General features: G+C 42.3%; 3 protein-coding genes across 12 annotated transcripts; all 3 read left to right on the top strand.

Moving 5' to 3' along the window:
- Positions 1–2,875: 2,875 nt before the first annotated feature.
- On the top strand, positions 2,876–6,824 carry LOC123413625. Of its 10 annotated transcripts, none has more exons than XR_006613776.1 (4): positions 3,407–3,496; positions 4,003–4,438; positions 5,440–6,356; positions 6,565–6,824. XR_006613776.1 is itself a non-coding variant. In XM_045106561.1 (2 exons), the coding sequence occupies exon 1, from the start codon at positions 3,298–3,300 to the stop codon at positions 3,532–3,534; it is 237 nt and encodes a 78-aa protein (XP_044962496.1). In that variant the 5' UTR covers positions 2,876–3,297; the 3' UTR covers positions 3,535–3,853; positions 4,003–4,655. The 10 variants fall into 10 exon arrangements, 1 of the variants encoding a protein (XP_044962496.1); XR_006613775.1 differs by having other exon boundaries at positions 4,000–4,438; XR_006613777.1 differs by lacking the exon at positions 3,407–3,496 and adding an exon at positions 3,552–3,853 and having other exon boundaries at positions 4,000–4,438.
- Positions 6,825–11,480: 4,656 nt separating this feature from the next.
- Positions 11,481–12,818, top strand: LOC123409554. Its single transcript, XM_045102424.1, has 4 exons — positions 11,481–11,607; positions 11,771–11,887; positions 11,970–12,029; positions 12,686–12,818. The coding sequence occupies exons 1-4, from the start codon at positions 11,594–11,596 to the stop codon at positions 12,816–12,818; spliced, it is 324 nt and encodes a 107-aa protein (XP_044958359.1). The 5' UTR covers positions 11,481–11,593.
- Positions 12,819–13,407: 589 nt separating this feature from the next.
- Positions 13,408–15,662, top strand: LOC123411933. Its single transcript, XM_045104894.1, has 9 exons — positions 13,408–13,494; positions 13,599–13,643; positions 13,743–13,945; positions 14,116–14,302; positions 14,389–14,487; positions 14,656–14,787; positions 14,879–14,984; positions 15,073–15,145; positions 15,309–15,662. The coding sequence occupies exons 2-8, from the start codon at positions 13,623–13,625 to the stop codon at positions 15,105–15,107; spliced, it is 783 nt and encodes a 260-aa protein (XP_044960829.1). The 5' UTR covers positions 13,408–13,494; positions 13,599–13,622; the 3' UTR covers positions 15,108–15,145; positions 15,309–15,662.
- The last annotated feature ends 300 nt before the right edge of the window (positions 15,663–15,962 follow it).

The following is a 15,962-nucleotide window of genomic DNA, read 5'->3' as shown; positions in this document are numbered from 1 at the left end:
TGGAGACACTAGTAGCATCTCTGCTGCTTAAAAAAAGAAAAAACAAGTAGCATCTCTGGAGGCTGAAGCCACGCGTATGGTGTGCCGTGTGCAGTTGAAAGTTGTACATGACGCATATATCTTGCACCCGGTGTCATCCAACGACCTGCTCATCATCACTTACGGTTACGGCCGGTAGAGAAAGTTAAGTTGACCTGAGTTAAATCGGGAGCAGAGTATCTTCTCGTCTTGCAGTCGTACGTGTTGCGCATGGTTTTGCCTAGCGCCGCCGACAAGAAGAAGCCAGTCGGCCATGCATGCAACTGGCGGCGAAACCCGTCATTGACGGCGTTATAAGCATTATCAATTCCGCGGGTGGGTCGTCGGAGATGCAGACGCGGTCGGAGACGTCGGCGCCGCGTACACGTGGGTGGCGGAGTGGGGAGGGGATGGACGCGCGTGGACGTCGCCGTGAAAGGAATTGGGAAATGATATGCATGTGAAAAGTGCTTCCTTGCATTATTCATGCTAATGATATGTGATATCCTGATAAGATGTCCCCGCAAAATATCAGATGGATGACCTGGTGAAGAGAAGACACCATCAGTTGTAGTGCTACTTGGTTCCCCGACAGTGGATAAGCTCTGGTCTCCAGCATCCCGAATTATGGCGACAGTTTTCTTTACATTTTATTTTGAAGAAAGAAACGAAAGGCTATAGTAGTTGATTTTCTGGTGAGGCGAAGAGTTGGGTGGGAGTAAAGAACAAGGAATTCACTAGCATGGAGGGCATCTAGAATTCATATATCCTTGTTTTCCCTTACTCTTGAAACATAATTATTAGAAAAAAAAAGGATAACCCTAGCCTCTTTATCATTATGATGCATACATAGAACTATTTATTAAGGTTCGAGTATGAAGTTCAAGTACTGAAGTATAAAAAGTCAAATAAAAAGGCACAACCAATGAAAATAGGAATATAGAACTGTCATCCATAGACATCTGCTAATGACCATTGATGATCCGTGATGCAGATGCCCTTGGTTACTCGTAGCACGGGATATTATATATTAGTATCATGCATATGATGTTAGTATGACATACCTTAATAGTGTAAACTATCACAAATAATCTTATTTATTGTCATGCATAATACATAGTACTATGTCATTAATTATGATGCACTATCATAATATGATACTCAACAATCCTTTTTATTAATTTAATTACGACATATCATCAAAATTATCTAGTTAACATGCATGATACTAGTAAGTAGCCTTAGTGGACAAGTACTGGACCACCCGAGTTAAAGGCAATATGGCTTTGGCTTTTTCATATTAAGGAAATAAAGGGTTTATTGTTTTCTTAACTAAGATAATTGTTGTGCCATGCAAAGCATGCACGCTCATTGGAGTAGAAACCCGTCTTAACAAGCGATTGACAGGCAAGGGTAGACCGTATAGGGCATATCTTCTCTTCGAGCAAATATCAAATTATTGGAAACAAAAATAATTAAGGTATATATACTTACATGCAAATTTCAATACTCATAACACATTTAGTGCATGTTGCGGCTTGATAATACCAGCATAGCTTAGGAACAAAAGAGCACTCCAAATTGTTCAAAGTGTCTGCATATTTATATGTCCTGATAAGATATTGACACAGGAAGTGGGAACATATATTTTTAGAAGTGATTCCATTATTAACATTAACATGTCTAGGTAATATGGAGGCACCATCAGTACTCAGTAGTTAGAGGATAGTCACTGAACCACCTCGAGTTGAAGGTAAGCCGACCACTGTATTTTTAATAAAGGAATAAAGGTTCAACCATTTCTTGGTCAACTATTGTTGTGCCATGCACATCATGCGCACACGTAGAGACTCATCTTAACAAGAGATTAGCATATAAGGTACAACATAGGATAAACAAAAATTACATTCTTTTAAAATCGTGCATACTATTGCGGCCCAACTTTTACTAATCATTTCAATTTCCTATTTCAAAAATAGCGCGAGATCCAACAAAAAACCGTAGCAAGAATCGTTTTAGTTAGCATAACCAAGTAAAGTTCAAATTTTTTACATCATATATGTGGTTTATTTTACGTCCTTAATTGTCCCTTCATTTGCTTGACAAGTGCATTGGCGGAATCTAACAAATTAAGAATATAAACGCAATCATGTGTTCTATTATAAATGTTTTTTACAATTGCTATATTTAGTAGTATAAATAATAATACTAGTGACTTGCATTTTTTGGAAAAATGTATTTTTATATAATTCGGATATTTATTAGGTTTGAGCTATAGTGTTTCTCGGAGTGCTCGAGTTAGGAGAGCTTTGACTAGAAAATTTTCAGGCTCTCCACTCCCCAACCTGTTTTGCTTAATCTCTGCTAAACAGAAGCATAAAACAAGCGAGATGGAAAGTGACCCTCGTTATTTATTCATTCCTATTGGTTTGAGAAGGAGTTGGCGAAATAGGGATATGTTGGGCAGGATTTATCTAATCCTACAAAGCACAATCTTGGCGAGGTGGATGATATCGAGTAAGACTGTTATTTAAAGATACCTTCGACGCAATCAGACCTTCATTGCAAATTGTTGGGAGATGTTGGTCTACCATCAAAACATGAATCCCTTTCGAGCTTGTATCTTCCATATTCTCCTTTTCTCCTTTTCCCCACACAAGGGTTGTCTAGTTAATGACGAAGTTTATGGCACATTCTTTTTTTTGAAATGGAGGCAAAAACAATAAAACGGGTTATCTATCCCTATCCCTATCCCTGTTACTAATAAAGCACGTAGTACTTCTGCCGTCCGTCATGGCAATTTTGTGAAAAAGCCCCTGTGGTCCTGGGTCAACCCGCACTCCAGATCTCCCTCGCTGCCCCTCTTCAAGCTCCTCGAGCCCGGCTGCGCCGCCTACTCGCTCGCTCTTCCACACCCCCGACCGCCGCCTCCTCCGCTTCCGCGCCCGCCTCCCCTTCTCCAGGGCCGTCGGTGTCCTCACCTCCGACGGCGCCCGCATCGCCGCCGACGACGGCGCCACCGGCGAGATCCCGCTCGCCCTCTTCCACATCCCGACCGCCGCCTCGTCCGCTTCCGCGCCCGCCTCCCCTTCCGTCGGCGTCCTCACCTCCAAGGGCGCCACCGACGACATCCTACTACATAGACCCAAAGCCGAAGCAAAGAGAAGGCAGGAGTTGATCCATCACTGGACTCCTGCGATGCACTAGATCTGATTGAAGACATGCTGCATCACAGTAGCCGATTGTAGACTAGCCCCTGAGCGTGGCAGCATCGGAGATATGACGGGGGTGATGGAGCCGGTGGCGGCGAAGGGCGGCGTCGAGTATCGGAGGGTGGAGCCGGAGGAGGAGGAGGAGCTGGACGAGGCGGAGTGGGAGCGCAGGGCCGAGGCGGGGAGCCGCCGGCGGAAGACCGCCGAGCGGTACGTCTTCACCTGCGCGCTCTTCGCGTCGCTCAACGCCATCCTCCTCGACTACGGTCAGTCAACTTCTCTTCTTTTGTTCCTTATACAGTAGCTATCTATCTATGTTACTCTGGGGAGGATCCAACCTTAGTTTTGGCAACCTTGTTTGCATGACGGGGTTCAAATGCTACCGAGCACAAAGCACGCCACGCGCGGCGCGGCGTTGCTGTAGCTTGGCGAGGAACTGTTGTATTGAGGATCGATCACGGTACGTGGTATCGATCCAATAGTCAGAGCAGAATGCCGTGTTTGGCAGATTGAGGTTGGTGGTGGGTGTGGAAGAGGAGGGGACCGTCGACAGCGTTGCTGTTGTCACGCAGTAGCAGGGAACCTTCCGAGACAGATCGTTGGTTTGTACCGCTAGAGGATTGGTCAGTCCAAACCACCATGCAGCTTGCTTAAACTTGTAGAAGATTGACATCTGCATTGATTCAAACTAGCAGTAGAGCTCTGTCTTAGTCGCTGAACCTTTTTCAGTTTTTTTTGCACTTGAATGTCGTTTTCTCTATTGTTTCAGTAGAGTTCTGATGAGGACCCGCTTAGGGGCTGATTTGGCGATCTGGAGGGATCGTGGTGGAGTTCGATTTGGGCGTGGGGAGCGAGCAGTGAGGGAGGGATCGTGGTGTGGATCGATCTAGCCCCGATCTAGCTTTGGTCGTCAATGAGCCACGCCCATGCCGAGGTGCAGGTCGGGGCTCGCCATGGGAGTATCCATGCCGGCGCCGCGGCGTGCAAACAGCGAAGCCGCGAAGCTTGCTGGGAAGCCAGCAGACCATATGTTTCCCTCAACCTGAAGATATGATCTATGCTGCTCCTTCTGGTTTGTGTGTTACTTCCACTGGATGATACTCTGTCATATGTCGTCGTTGTTTCCTCCCAGTGAAGCCCTCCCAACCGTCATCTCCTTCCCTTCTCTTGCTGCTCGATGAAATTGCGCCTGCTGCTACCTTTGCATGGTAAGGTGTCTCCATCTCTACCTATAAGAAATTTAAGTATCGGACTACACGTTGTTTATGTTGTTTGTACATGGTCCAAGACCTAGCTGATGTATAGTTTTGACATATAATGATATGAATATGTATGTCTTTATTTGGGATATATATGTGTCAGTATACAAATATTGTACGTTGGTGTGGAACACCGTCTTTTAACTGTTTCTACGTGTTCGTTCAATCTAAATTGTGCTGTTTTACTTGGCCTATGCTAGCTTGTGATTTTCTGTGCTACAAAACTGTAATTATTTTTCCTTAACTGATGTCTTTGATCCTGCAGTTGGGTAATGCACTTGGGATCATTTTTTCTTCTGATAACTATTGAAATTATGTCTATTTAATATGCTTCAAACAGCTGGGTGATAAATTAATGCAACTGAATTCGTCTATAGATTAACATTGTTATATCTTACCTATTCAGTAGGCGCTCCGACAATTGAGATTGGGATCCCCTTTTTGTAATTGATAATCACTATAATCAGAAATTGATTCATCATCACTTGACAAAAATAAGTGGGCATATTGTCACTCAAAAGATTCCAAATTTGTGGAGCTTGACCGGTCAGGACCATTTCTTCCATTCTATACTAATACTACCAAATTTACGGAAAACGACATGCTTCACTACACAGCAATACTTCATGTACATAATATCGTAGATGCTTGAGTTTCTCCCAACCAGTTTTCCATGGATGCTGCAATTATGGTTTAGAACTTCACATATAAATTTGGTCTGAATCATGCAGAGAATTGGTAGAAATTTTTGTTAATTTGCTAGGCTCTTTGAAGCAACAGATTCTAGCTGATGTACATATGCCTGCTTATTGTTTAACATGAATACTTTGTAGTGTGCTTCTTAGCTCTAATGGTACTTTGTGTCTACTACTTATATAATTGATGAAAGGCCATGAATCGGGGTAGGACTCCAGACTAAATCTTGTAGCTTCATTTTAATATCTATGTAGGTAACGGAGTTCTGTGAATTTACTCCAGCGGCGAGGATCCAATTTCAGTGAAATCATGCTACTATAACTTAAGCGCACGAGGAAGACGAGGGAATAGTCCTTCGTTGGAGCGGTATTTTTTTCAAAGATGGTGTTGGCATGGATCAGCACCGGTAATACCCTAAATCTTCTGAACTTGACTCCTCTAGCCACACTTGATGATGGAAGTTCCACTCAAATGAATTTACAATGTATTTGGCTTGGAGTTGATCCCAAAAAATGAATTTATTATGTCTATCCAAGAAATGAAGTTTTTTCGTTCAGATTTTAGATCTCTTTAGTTTTAGCTTAGTTCAAGGATAGAAAAGCTTGCTCCTTATGGATTCAACGAGGAAGAACATTAGCCACTTTTTCAGAGTTGGATGGTGTGGTGCACCTTCATCTCGCTGTCCAATTTCTTAGCTTATTTGCTTTAACTGTACTATAGTTATATAGCAGGATAAGGATCCAATCTTGTGACACTTCTCCATTTGCACCATCGTCAAAAGTTGCACATGAGTTCATTCAGACTTTCCGACTTCAGAGAACACCAAGGAGAGTCAATTGGCCTGAAGGTATATATCAGATCCTAAGGAAAGGGACCCCAGTTCAAATTTGTCAGTACTCTGTGCTGTTGGATAGCCATGGTATGTGTTAGTTTTATTTTACCACAGAAGTTCGATTCTTGGGAGTTAGAATATCATATGAATACATTACTTTTCTTGTGAATCCATTCTCTTTTAGTGCACTATCTATCTCTCTAATCTATCTATCAAAGTTTTCAAACAAATTGACGGCAGCGGTATTGTGGCGAATGGCGAAGGTTCTAAAATGGACGGGAGAGACGTGGTGACGCCCGACTGGGAGACGTACATATTGGAGGAAATATGATTCATAAGGTTTCATATTAACAAAAAATTATAGTCTTTATAAAGTAATTTGAACATTTTGTTGACTCCAGGATAACTTTATTCTCCAGTATGAATATTTAAGAAAATATATGACATATATTTGTGCAAATTGATAATCTAAGCTCATCTCGTAAACTTTATTCTCTTTTCAAGATTGATTTACTTGGTGGTGCTAACTTCCATTTTCTCAAAACAGGACGTGCGTGCTATTTCAGAAAAAGTAGCTTCTCTGTTGGATGGCCCGCCTCATGGTACTTTTAGATATGTAGGTAAAAAATGGCATCTCATAATTCATTGAATGTAGACCAGTAGGGTCAACTACAAATTGTTCCCTGTAAATGACTTTCAGTTCTAGCTTTCATAAAATATTAGACATGTACTCTTTAACAGTATACCATGGTTGATGGTGGTCCTATGTACTGGTTGAAATTATCATGTTGGATAATGTTGCATTTACTAGCGGTTGCAGTGCTCTTATTATTTTATTTTCACAAATATCATCATGTGTTTGCTATTGATGTAATGCTATATTCATTGACTGAAATCAAACCATTTAGTTGTTGCTATGGAGCTCTTATTATTGTTATATTCCTTCACAAGAAGCAAACCCTGTTCTCATATATGCTGCTTGGAGGAAACAATTGATCAACTCCGACTACAACTGGTAGGGATCGTGATGGACAGAATGACGCAGCGGAAAGGATTCGTCCATGTTGACGAAGGACGTAGACACGACGCGGCGTCAAAGCAGAGCACTTCGATAAGGAAGACTTGAGAATGGGGAATGATAAGAAGATGTTTCGTGCGTCTTTTTGCCTATGTCAAGTGGTTTGTTTGGTCTAAGCCCAAATAGTTAAAAAAATAAACTCTTTCTAACCAAACAACCATATTGAAAATGCCCTAAAAATGCTCTAAAATTATCTGTAAAAAAACTTAACACGGTAAAAATAGCTTAAAAATGCTCACAGTTTTATTGTTCACACTTTTTTTGCGGATATTGCTTTTGGAGGCCGAGCTCATTAGAGCCCTTTAAATTTGAAACTCAAATTTCATGAAAATTCATATTTTTACATTTCAAAAAATTCTGAAAAAAAAACAGGGATAAGTGAAGGTGTAACACACATGTGTGTAAATTTTCAGAAAAAAATACATTGAAATGAGGGCTGTGCAAAAAAGACAAATCTGAGGCTTTTTTACACATGACACTATTCATCATTTCATGTCATGAATTTATCTTTTTTGTGTAGATCGTATTTTAAGGTATTTCATCCTAAATTTTTGCACACATACGCATAACATCCTTCTTTACTTCCATATTTTTTTTCAGATTTTTTTGAAACCGAAAAGTTTGAATTTTGAATTATTCAAAAATTTCGGCCTCCATGGAGGCCGAGCTCCAAACGTCCGCTCTCCTTTTTTTGTTTCAAAAAATATGTTCGCACTTTTTAGAAGAACTTCAGCATTCCCAAAAAAGTTTCATTTTTTACTAAGAATATCAATTTAGAAATGTACAACAAAAAAACAAAAACATTCTTTTCAACAAAAATATATGTTCAAAAATGTTCTTTTTGAGAGTAATGTTCCAATTTTCATAAACATTAACTATTCTTGAAAAGTGTTCCAATTTATATGAAAACATATGCTCTTATTTCAAATAATGACTTTTCCATGTTTAAACTTATTATTGACGTCTATTAGAATTGGATATAAAAAATGATGCATAATGATATGTAAAGCAGGTTATGTCTTTGTTTGCGCGGTGCAACGCACGGGCATTTGTACTAGTACTACAAATCAGCCGACTGATTTGACAGAAAAATAAGTCGCCTTGCCCATCGTCTGATCTGTCTGTCGCGAACCATCGGATCCTTCCCGCATTGGAGCGCCCTTGCCTCTCTCGCAGCACACTGATGCCTTCTCACGCATGCCTCCCGTCGCGGTACCCTCCCGGCAAGAGCTTGCAGCCCATCAACGCTTGCAACACCTTGCCCAACTTGCAATGGTGAGAGCGCATCGATGACCCTCGACATTGCAGCGCTGCCCTTGTTGCTGGAACGGCACCCTGTCCAGCCAGGCTCCAACGCAACAACGTGTGACCTAGCGATGCTCCAATGCAACAACAACTATGCTCCATCACAACACGGCGTGTCCCCGACGGCTGTGGGCGATGCTCCATGGCAGCAATAGGACCCGGTGATGCTCCATAGCAGCAAGGCAGCTGCTCCATTGCTGCACTGCAACCCCCCGGCGATGGTCCATCGTAGCACCGGTGGCCTCCCCGGCTATGCTCCATGGCAAACAACAAGGACCCAACGAAGCTTCATCACAACATGGCGATGCCATCGCAGCAGAGGAAGTGCTGCAAAACCCCGGTGAACCCCCAATTGCAGCATTCTCTTGTCACTTGAAGCACATGCCGAGCTTCTACGACCTGCACGATCCCCATCATAGCGTAGTACTGTTGCGTGCCTGGGTAGATGTGGAATTGCAACCCTACCACCAGCCTGCATCAGCGCACCGCCGTGGGGAACGATCAGCTCGAGCATCAACGCACCGCTTGTGGGGAACAAGTAGCTAGAGCGGAGAGAAAACCATGGGGATCGGGATGTGCAAGAACAAAGGTAGGAGACGACGTGGGGTAAGAGAAAGATGTGTGTGGCTGTGGTTCCCCGTGAGAGATGAGGGAAGAAAATAAGAAAAGTTGTATGTGGACCTGACGAGGACGCGTGGCAAGCAGCACAGACGGCTTATATATCGAGTAAATCAGTCGGATGTTTTTAAACGTTTTCTAAAACAATTTGCCTCATCGATTAATCTTCTATTATACACTTAAAACAATAGAAAAGGAACGACAAAGATTTATCGTTCAAAAGTTAAGAAATATGAACGGACTAGATTTACCCCGCTTCCCTGGAAAAAAAGAGGAAACCTTGACAACGAGAAAAAGAATCGGAATTATGCCCAAGTACGAGTTCACCGGACATCATATTGACATCCGTAGGCCATTATCTTTTTGGAAAACACTTAGTATCCATAGTCTGGAACGATTCCAATCGTCAGACCCATCTTCTCCCGTCGATCCAGCAGAATCCCGAAGCTCCAGATTCGTCTGTGATTTAGATACTAAAGGAAACCGTATCCCCTAAATCCCGCGCGTAATCTTCTCCAATCAACGCCCACAACCGCCCGTGTCTGCCCACTCCCCTGTTTCCCCAACTCACCATTGCCGACTCCAGCGCCATCCCGTTCTCCGCCACCAACCAAGCCGCTGACCCCCGTCCCCCCACCGGCCACGAACGCCGCCCTCCCATTCCACCGGACCGTCCGCCGGATCGACCTCGCAGGCACAACCTCGCACCCGTGCACTGCCCCCTCCTCTGTTTGCCACCCCACCTTCGTCGCATGCAGCGGCATCTCCTCCACCGCCACCAGACACCGCCGTTGCCCCTACAGCCCACCGACCCCGCTTCCCCCACCGGCCGTCGACGCGACCCTCACTCTCCACGGAAGCCTACTATCACATCCAGCCCACACCCCTAGTGCTCGACCCGCCACGCACCACCAGCTCACCCCACATCGGATCTAAGACCCCGCCGGCGGCGAGCGGATCAGTCATCCCATCCGCAACATCGCCAGGGCGTACATCCCGTCGATTTGAAGCTGTCGCATTGCATCGGCCGCCACTTGCTGGAGCTCCCAATCCCAGGTCGTAGGTAAACTCTACTGTTTGTGTGTTGTTCCAGATTTGGGATTTCTTTCTCATTTTTTTCAAATGAAATCTGATGTCTAATTCATCCTGTAGACTAAATGTTTCATATGTTCATTAGTTGACTAGCATTTGTTTTTGAATATTTTCATATGTCGCACCCGCGCTTCCTATCTATGCAAATGTTCTAAAATACATCCCAATAAGCTTCCTGTGTCACATGTAGACGAACACTTGGCGGCAAATTTGTTATCTATTCCCTTTTTAAAAATTCCTTGCTTCCATTGTACAGAAAAATTGAACCATGTTGCACCTTAAAATGCATCAAACACAGATGCTTCTGCAGTGGCCACTCTCTGATTCGATTGTATTAAAAACTGCTTCCAAAACATTGCCATCATGGAAAACATACACTCAATGGAAGCAACTTACTAATGCCTGTGTCATGCGCCGTATTCATCGTGTGCTCATTTTTTTGCTCCTGACCATAAACAATGCTTTTAGTTTTTTGTACTGCATTTTGCTGCCGTGCCTAATACAGCATACAAATATGCTAACCCATCACATCACTCTTTTTCTCAGGTGACAATCAACAATGACTAAAAAAGATAAAGAGTCGATCATGCTCCAGAGTCGATATGCAGCGGGCCGGTTACATGATATCGTGTTAGGTCTCGCCCCCGCAAGGAAAAACCTCATTCGTACCAAAAAATGGGGCAATCTCCTGGATGTTAGCAAATTCTCAACCCCCGAGGGACTCCTAGAATGGATCATTGACATGATTGACCCGAAGCTTGGTGAATTTCGGAACCCACGAAACAATACCAGCATTCTATTCACTCCAGAAATGGTTGAAAAGGTCCTCGGACTTCCTCATGGGACTAGGCCTGTTGTTGTCATAAGCAAGCATGAAGAATCCCCTCACCGAGAATTCTACAAGACAGATTATGATCATGGTAGACGGGCGCCCATTCACTATGCTGCAACTATTCTAGAAAAAGATGTTGATCTAGATGACGAGACCTTTTTTAGGACCTTCTTCCTAGTAGCATTGGCTACTCATTTGACACCAGGAACTGGAAACATGGTCCCTTTGGAGTATTTAGGCAGCCTTGAAGTTGCATCCGAGGTTTGCGAGTATGCATGGGGAGATCAAATTCTCAAAGATGTCATGACTGAGATCGATACATTCCAAAAGAAGAAGAAGAAAGCAATATTAGATGGAGCTTTCAAAAAAATTTGGGTTGGCAGCTGCCTACCCTTGGTTGCGGTATACACATAGTCTATGCACTTTTTATACCTCATCTTTTATGTAGTTATTATTTATTTTATCCACATTTTTTGATCCTACCTTTTTATTTTCAGATTATATACATGGACCATCTCGACTTTCCTGAATCATCTATTTCGACGCATCACATAAATTACTCACTCCCTAGAGCATCCCACGTAACAGATGAGGACTTCAAATTTGTCATGCTACATGATAAAAGCAGATTGACCCTCAACGCACATATTTATGGTGCGCGACCGGTAAGGCCATACAATATTTTCTTGCCTTATATTACAATGCGATACTAATTCATTAAGATAGATGCCAATCTTTTCTAATATGACGCTCCCCGTTTATGCATGTACATCTCCATATAAGAATTTCTAATCTTCAAGTGTGCTAAAATGCTGCATTTTTTTGTAGTTCCGTGCACCCGAAAGCACACCATATGCCATCCAACGGTCAAACTACGATGACCAACCTGCTACACACCCATATATACAACAAACAGAAAACAATTGTACCAACCATCCACCACAGGTACCCACTTCTATTGTGCTTATTTCTAACAGAGCTTTTACGTACAGCTTCTACTCATCTGGTATTCTAAATTTTTTTATAGACCGAAGAAAATCAGGACATGCATCACGAGGCCCCTAGATTTCCTATCAAGCTTCCGGAGGTACAACGATATCAAATTACTTCTGAAAATCCACTAGTTCTATACTCCAATGCATGTTTCTACCATCTTTTCTGAAGGTTTCCATTCTGTTACTTACATGCTTCCCTCTAACTTGAAGAAACATAAACATGACAAATAAATTCTATACACAAAACCCATGCTTCCACCATAATAATAAAATGTCTTCATGTTATAATACACATGCTTCCAGAGATAAATGTCTTCATGCTGTCATATACTTGCTTCCATAGTAAATTCTATTCCTCAAAACCCATGCTTCCTCTACAATAAAATAATGTCTTCATGATGTATTGTATTATGCATGCTTCCAGAGTAACAACCACCAGAGTAAACGTCTACCTGTTGTAATATACTTGCTACTAGAGTCAATTCCATACATCAAACCCATGCTTCCACCATAGTACAAATTGTTTTCATGCTTTCATATAAATGCTTCCAGAGTAATATCTTCCAGAGTAAAGTTACTCATGCTGTACTACACATTCTTCCAAATTAATTTATGTACATCAAACCCATGCTTCCACCTTAATACAAATGTCTTCCTGATGTACTATAAAAGCTTCCAGAATTGTTTAACACGCACAATCATTTCCTCAAATCATTCACCATTTCACATGCTACATGCTTTCGTGCAGGAACTACCGGCCTACATACTACAAATTATTGAAACACACAAATCAAAATGGGCACATGATATATCAAAAGCTACATCGAGACTTTCTAAACTTCACGCCAAGCGCATGGAAGAGTTTGCACAAGATGTTTTAGCGGCCACAAAAGATAATGCTCCAGATCCAACAAATTATTCTTCACCTCATTGGGTACTCCAGGACACACATACCGAACAACCACAGCCACATGGTCCAAAAGAAACTCCTGACACCAGGTTTTGGAAGGAAGCAACTGCATATGCCGATGAGGTGGAGAAAAGTGTTACTAAAAAACCTCAGAATAACCAGGATGTAGCTTCAACATCCGCTCCTGCTGCGAACCAAGTTTGCACCGAACCACGTCCCTCATCACATCAAGACCAACCGGCCGACGCTATTACAACCCCTCCTGTCACGAAGCATTCCACCAGCAGTGAAGAAACATTGCAGAGGGTCCTTGATTCTTACGAAGATCCGAGTTTCAGTCTTCTACCCCCCCGGTCAGACTTGGACCCAAGCTTTCGCCGAACCACCTCCATCAACACATGAAGGTGAATTTGTGGACGCTTCTACAGCTGTAGTACAAACCACATCTGCAGGTACGTGCATCACAAACCATATTACAATCTCATTTCGGTTTCAATTATTTTTTTTCAATAAAATCACTTGCACGTATATATGCTCGTGCAGGACCTACAACCATGGCAACAGTTGAAGCAAACCTGGCACACATTAGTCCTCAATCATCCCCAATACATGCACCAACACCAACATCCCCCACACAGCTCACACAGGTGCACATTCTAACACTTTATCAAAAATGCATCCTCTAACCCCTTTCGCAGCTTCCATTTAAACGCGAAGACACGTGTCCAACACTTTACATGCGTCTACTTAGGATAACACATCCGAAGGACCAAACATGAGCCATAATGTCAATGAGGTACCGTTCCACCCTTTTCCAACTCACTCACACTCCAAGTACAAAATTCAGTCTACACCATTACCGTTAAATTATTTGTACAACCTATCATCCATCCAGGGGGGTCAACCCTCCACCGAAGATGTCCTTCACACCATTGGCACACAAACTCAGGAGAAGAAGAATAGGAAGAAGAGAGCTTGTCTTCGGAAAACTGAGGACACAAGGCTGAAGAAAATCAAGGTTACAAGCTCTTCGATAGAACTGTACAACAAGTACATCACCGCCAGATGTTTAAGGCCTCCCAAAAAAACTGATAAAAGGTTACATGTCACAACCTTTTCATTAAACCACATCCGTGCACTCGCACCTTTTATTAAGTTTATGATTCACCTGCAAGCAACTCATGCTTCCTTGGTTCCCTAGTAATGTGTTCATACTTACATAAAATGCTTCATCTGTTAACGTTTGTTCGCAATCACCCTTGTATTAGGCCACCTTTCATCGATTACGGTGGGTACCATATATCATATGAACACTTCCGTGACGCACTCAAGCCACGCGGATGGGTTGACACCCATACATTGGAGCTCTACATTCGCCAGTTCAACCTTCAACAAACAATGGAAGCATGTAGCTCTGCCCTTCCTACCAAATACGCCTTCTCACAGTCCTTGACGGTAACAACCTTCGCAACACATCTCTTTGGTTTTCCACCATCACTTATTTTAAAATTCTTTACATTGTATTTCATAACTTTCATCAGGCAAAACTAAGCGTGCTCGAGGAAAAATTCGTTGCAACCAACTGCCTTCGTGAATTCAACAATGCCTACCAAGATGGCTCGCTCAAGTCAAAGGATATGGTACACTTCTCACGCCATTAAACACTGTGCTCATCACTTCATATCAATTTTTCCAAACTTCCAATTTGCACCGTACCATGTACTGACGCACAATACATCGTCAAAATTTACAATCTATAACCACCTGAAAACAAATTCATACCCTTCATACCCATAATACTTTTGCAGCTTTACTTCGCAATTCCCCACAGACAACATTGGATACTATGTTGCATCAACCTTCTTTACAAACAGATCAACATATTCGATTCAGACAAGAAGCTGAAAAATGATGAAGTGTACGAGTTGTCAAACAATCTGGTGAGCACTCTCCTAAACTAACAGTAACTAATTATTGTGCGATGTTTTTCTGGTGATGCGTTGATTACATTTTGCATCCCTTTATTTTTAGGTTACCAACTTTACGACACTGGCCACGCATGCCAAAGCATTCACAAAGTTGGATTTCATGAAGTTCACGTGCTTCAACCCCCCGATTGCCCCCAACAGAAAACGCAGTAAGTTTATACAATCTTTTTTTCAACTAAAGTCGGTGAAGAAGAAAATTCACACTACGTATGATGCTCTCTTCTATGTTTTTGCCAGCTACGATTGCGGAATATTCACAATGCTCTTCATGAAGCAATGGGATGGGAAGATCATGGCCAACTTTTCCAAGGTATTACCCTCCTAAACCAAACAGCTGCTCATGTGTTAATTCAATGCTTCTATCAATCATATTGGTTTTTGGCATGTAACCAACTCTTCAAATTTATTCAGTGCACCCAACTACAAATGTGCATTCTACATTGTTCTAACCACCGTCCCGACTTCTACCGCAGGATACATACGGCCATCGGGCGATTATCACCGAACTAATCATAACTTCGCAGCTCAACAACCAAGACCCTACCTGGGTACTGAAGAAAAACTGAGGAACCGTCTTAGTCGCGATCAAACAAATAATATTCCTCGTAGATAATCACGCCGACGAGCATTCAACAGAATAAACGATCGCGCTTCTGCGAACTATGTGCTTCCAAGTTTATTTTTTACTTCTAGCTAGTTGTTTTATTACACAATTCAACTTCGTTACCAACAGGTTCCCATATTTTTGTGTCCTCTATCTGGTACTATTTTGTACTCAATCATGAGTTTTCAAGCTGGAAGTAACAGAGCATTGTTTTTTCGCTTCATGATGCTGTTTGTCTTCTATGTACTACCAACATTGAAAACAAAGTGTACGTTACTTTGCACTACGTATGATGCTATCTTCTATATTTTTGCCAGCTACGATTGCGGAATATTCACAATGCTCTTCATAAAGCAATGGGATGGGAAGATCATGGCCAACTTTTTTTACTTCTAGTTAGTTGTTTTATTACACAATTCAACTTCGTTACCAACAGGTTCCCATATTTTTGTGTCCACTATCTGGTACTATTTTGTACTCAATCATGAGTTTTCAAGCTGGAAGCAACAGAGCATTGTTTTTT

The sequence above is a fragment of the Hordeum vulgare genome, chromosome 7H (genome assembly GCF_904849725.1).
Source record: "Hordeum vulgare subsp. vulgare chromosome 7H, MorexV3_pseudomolecules_assembly, whole genome shotgun sequence".
Taxonomy (NCBI): domain Eukaryota; kingdom Viridiplantae; phylum Streptophyta; class Magnoliopsida; order Poales; family Poaceae; genus Hordeum; species Hordeum vulgare.
This window is presented reverse-complemented; position numbering and strand designations above follow the sequence as displayed.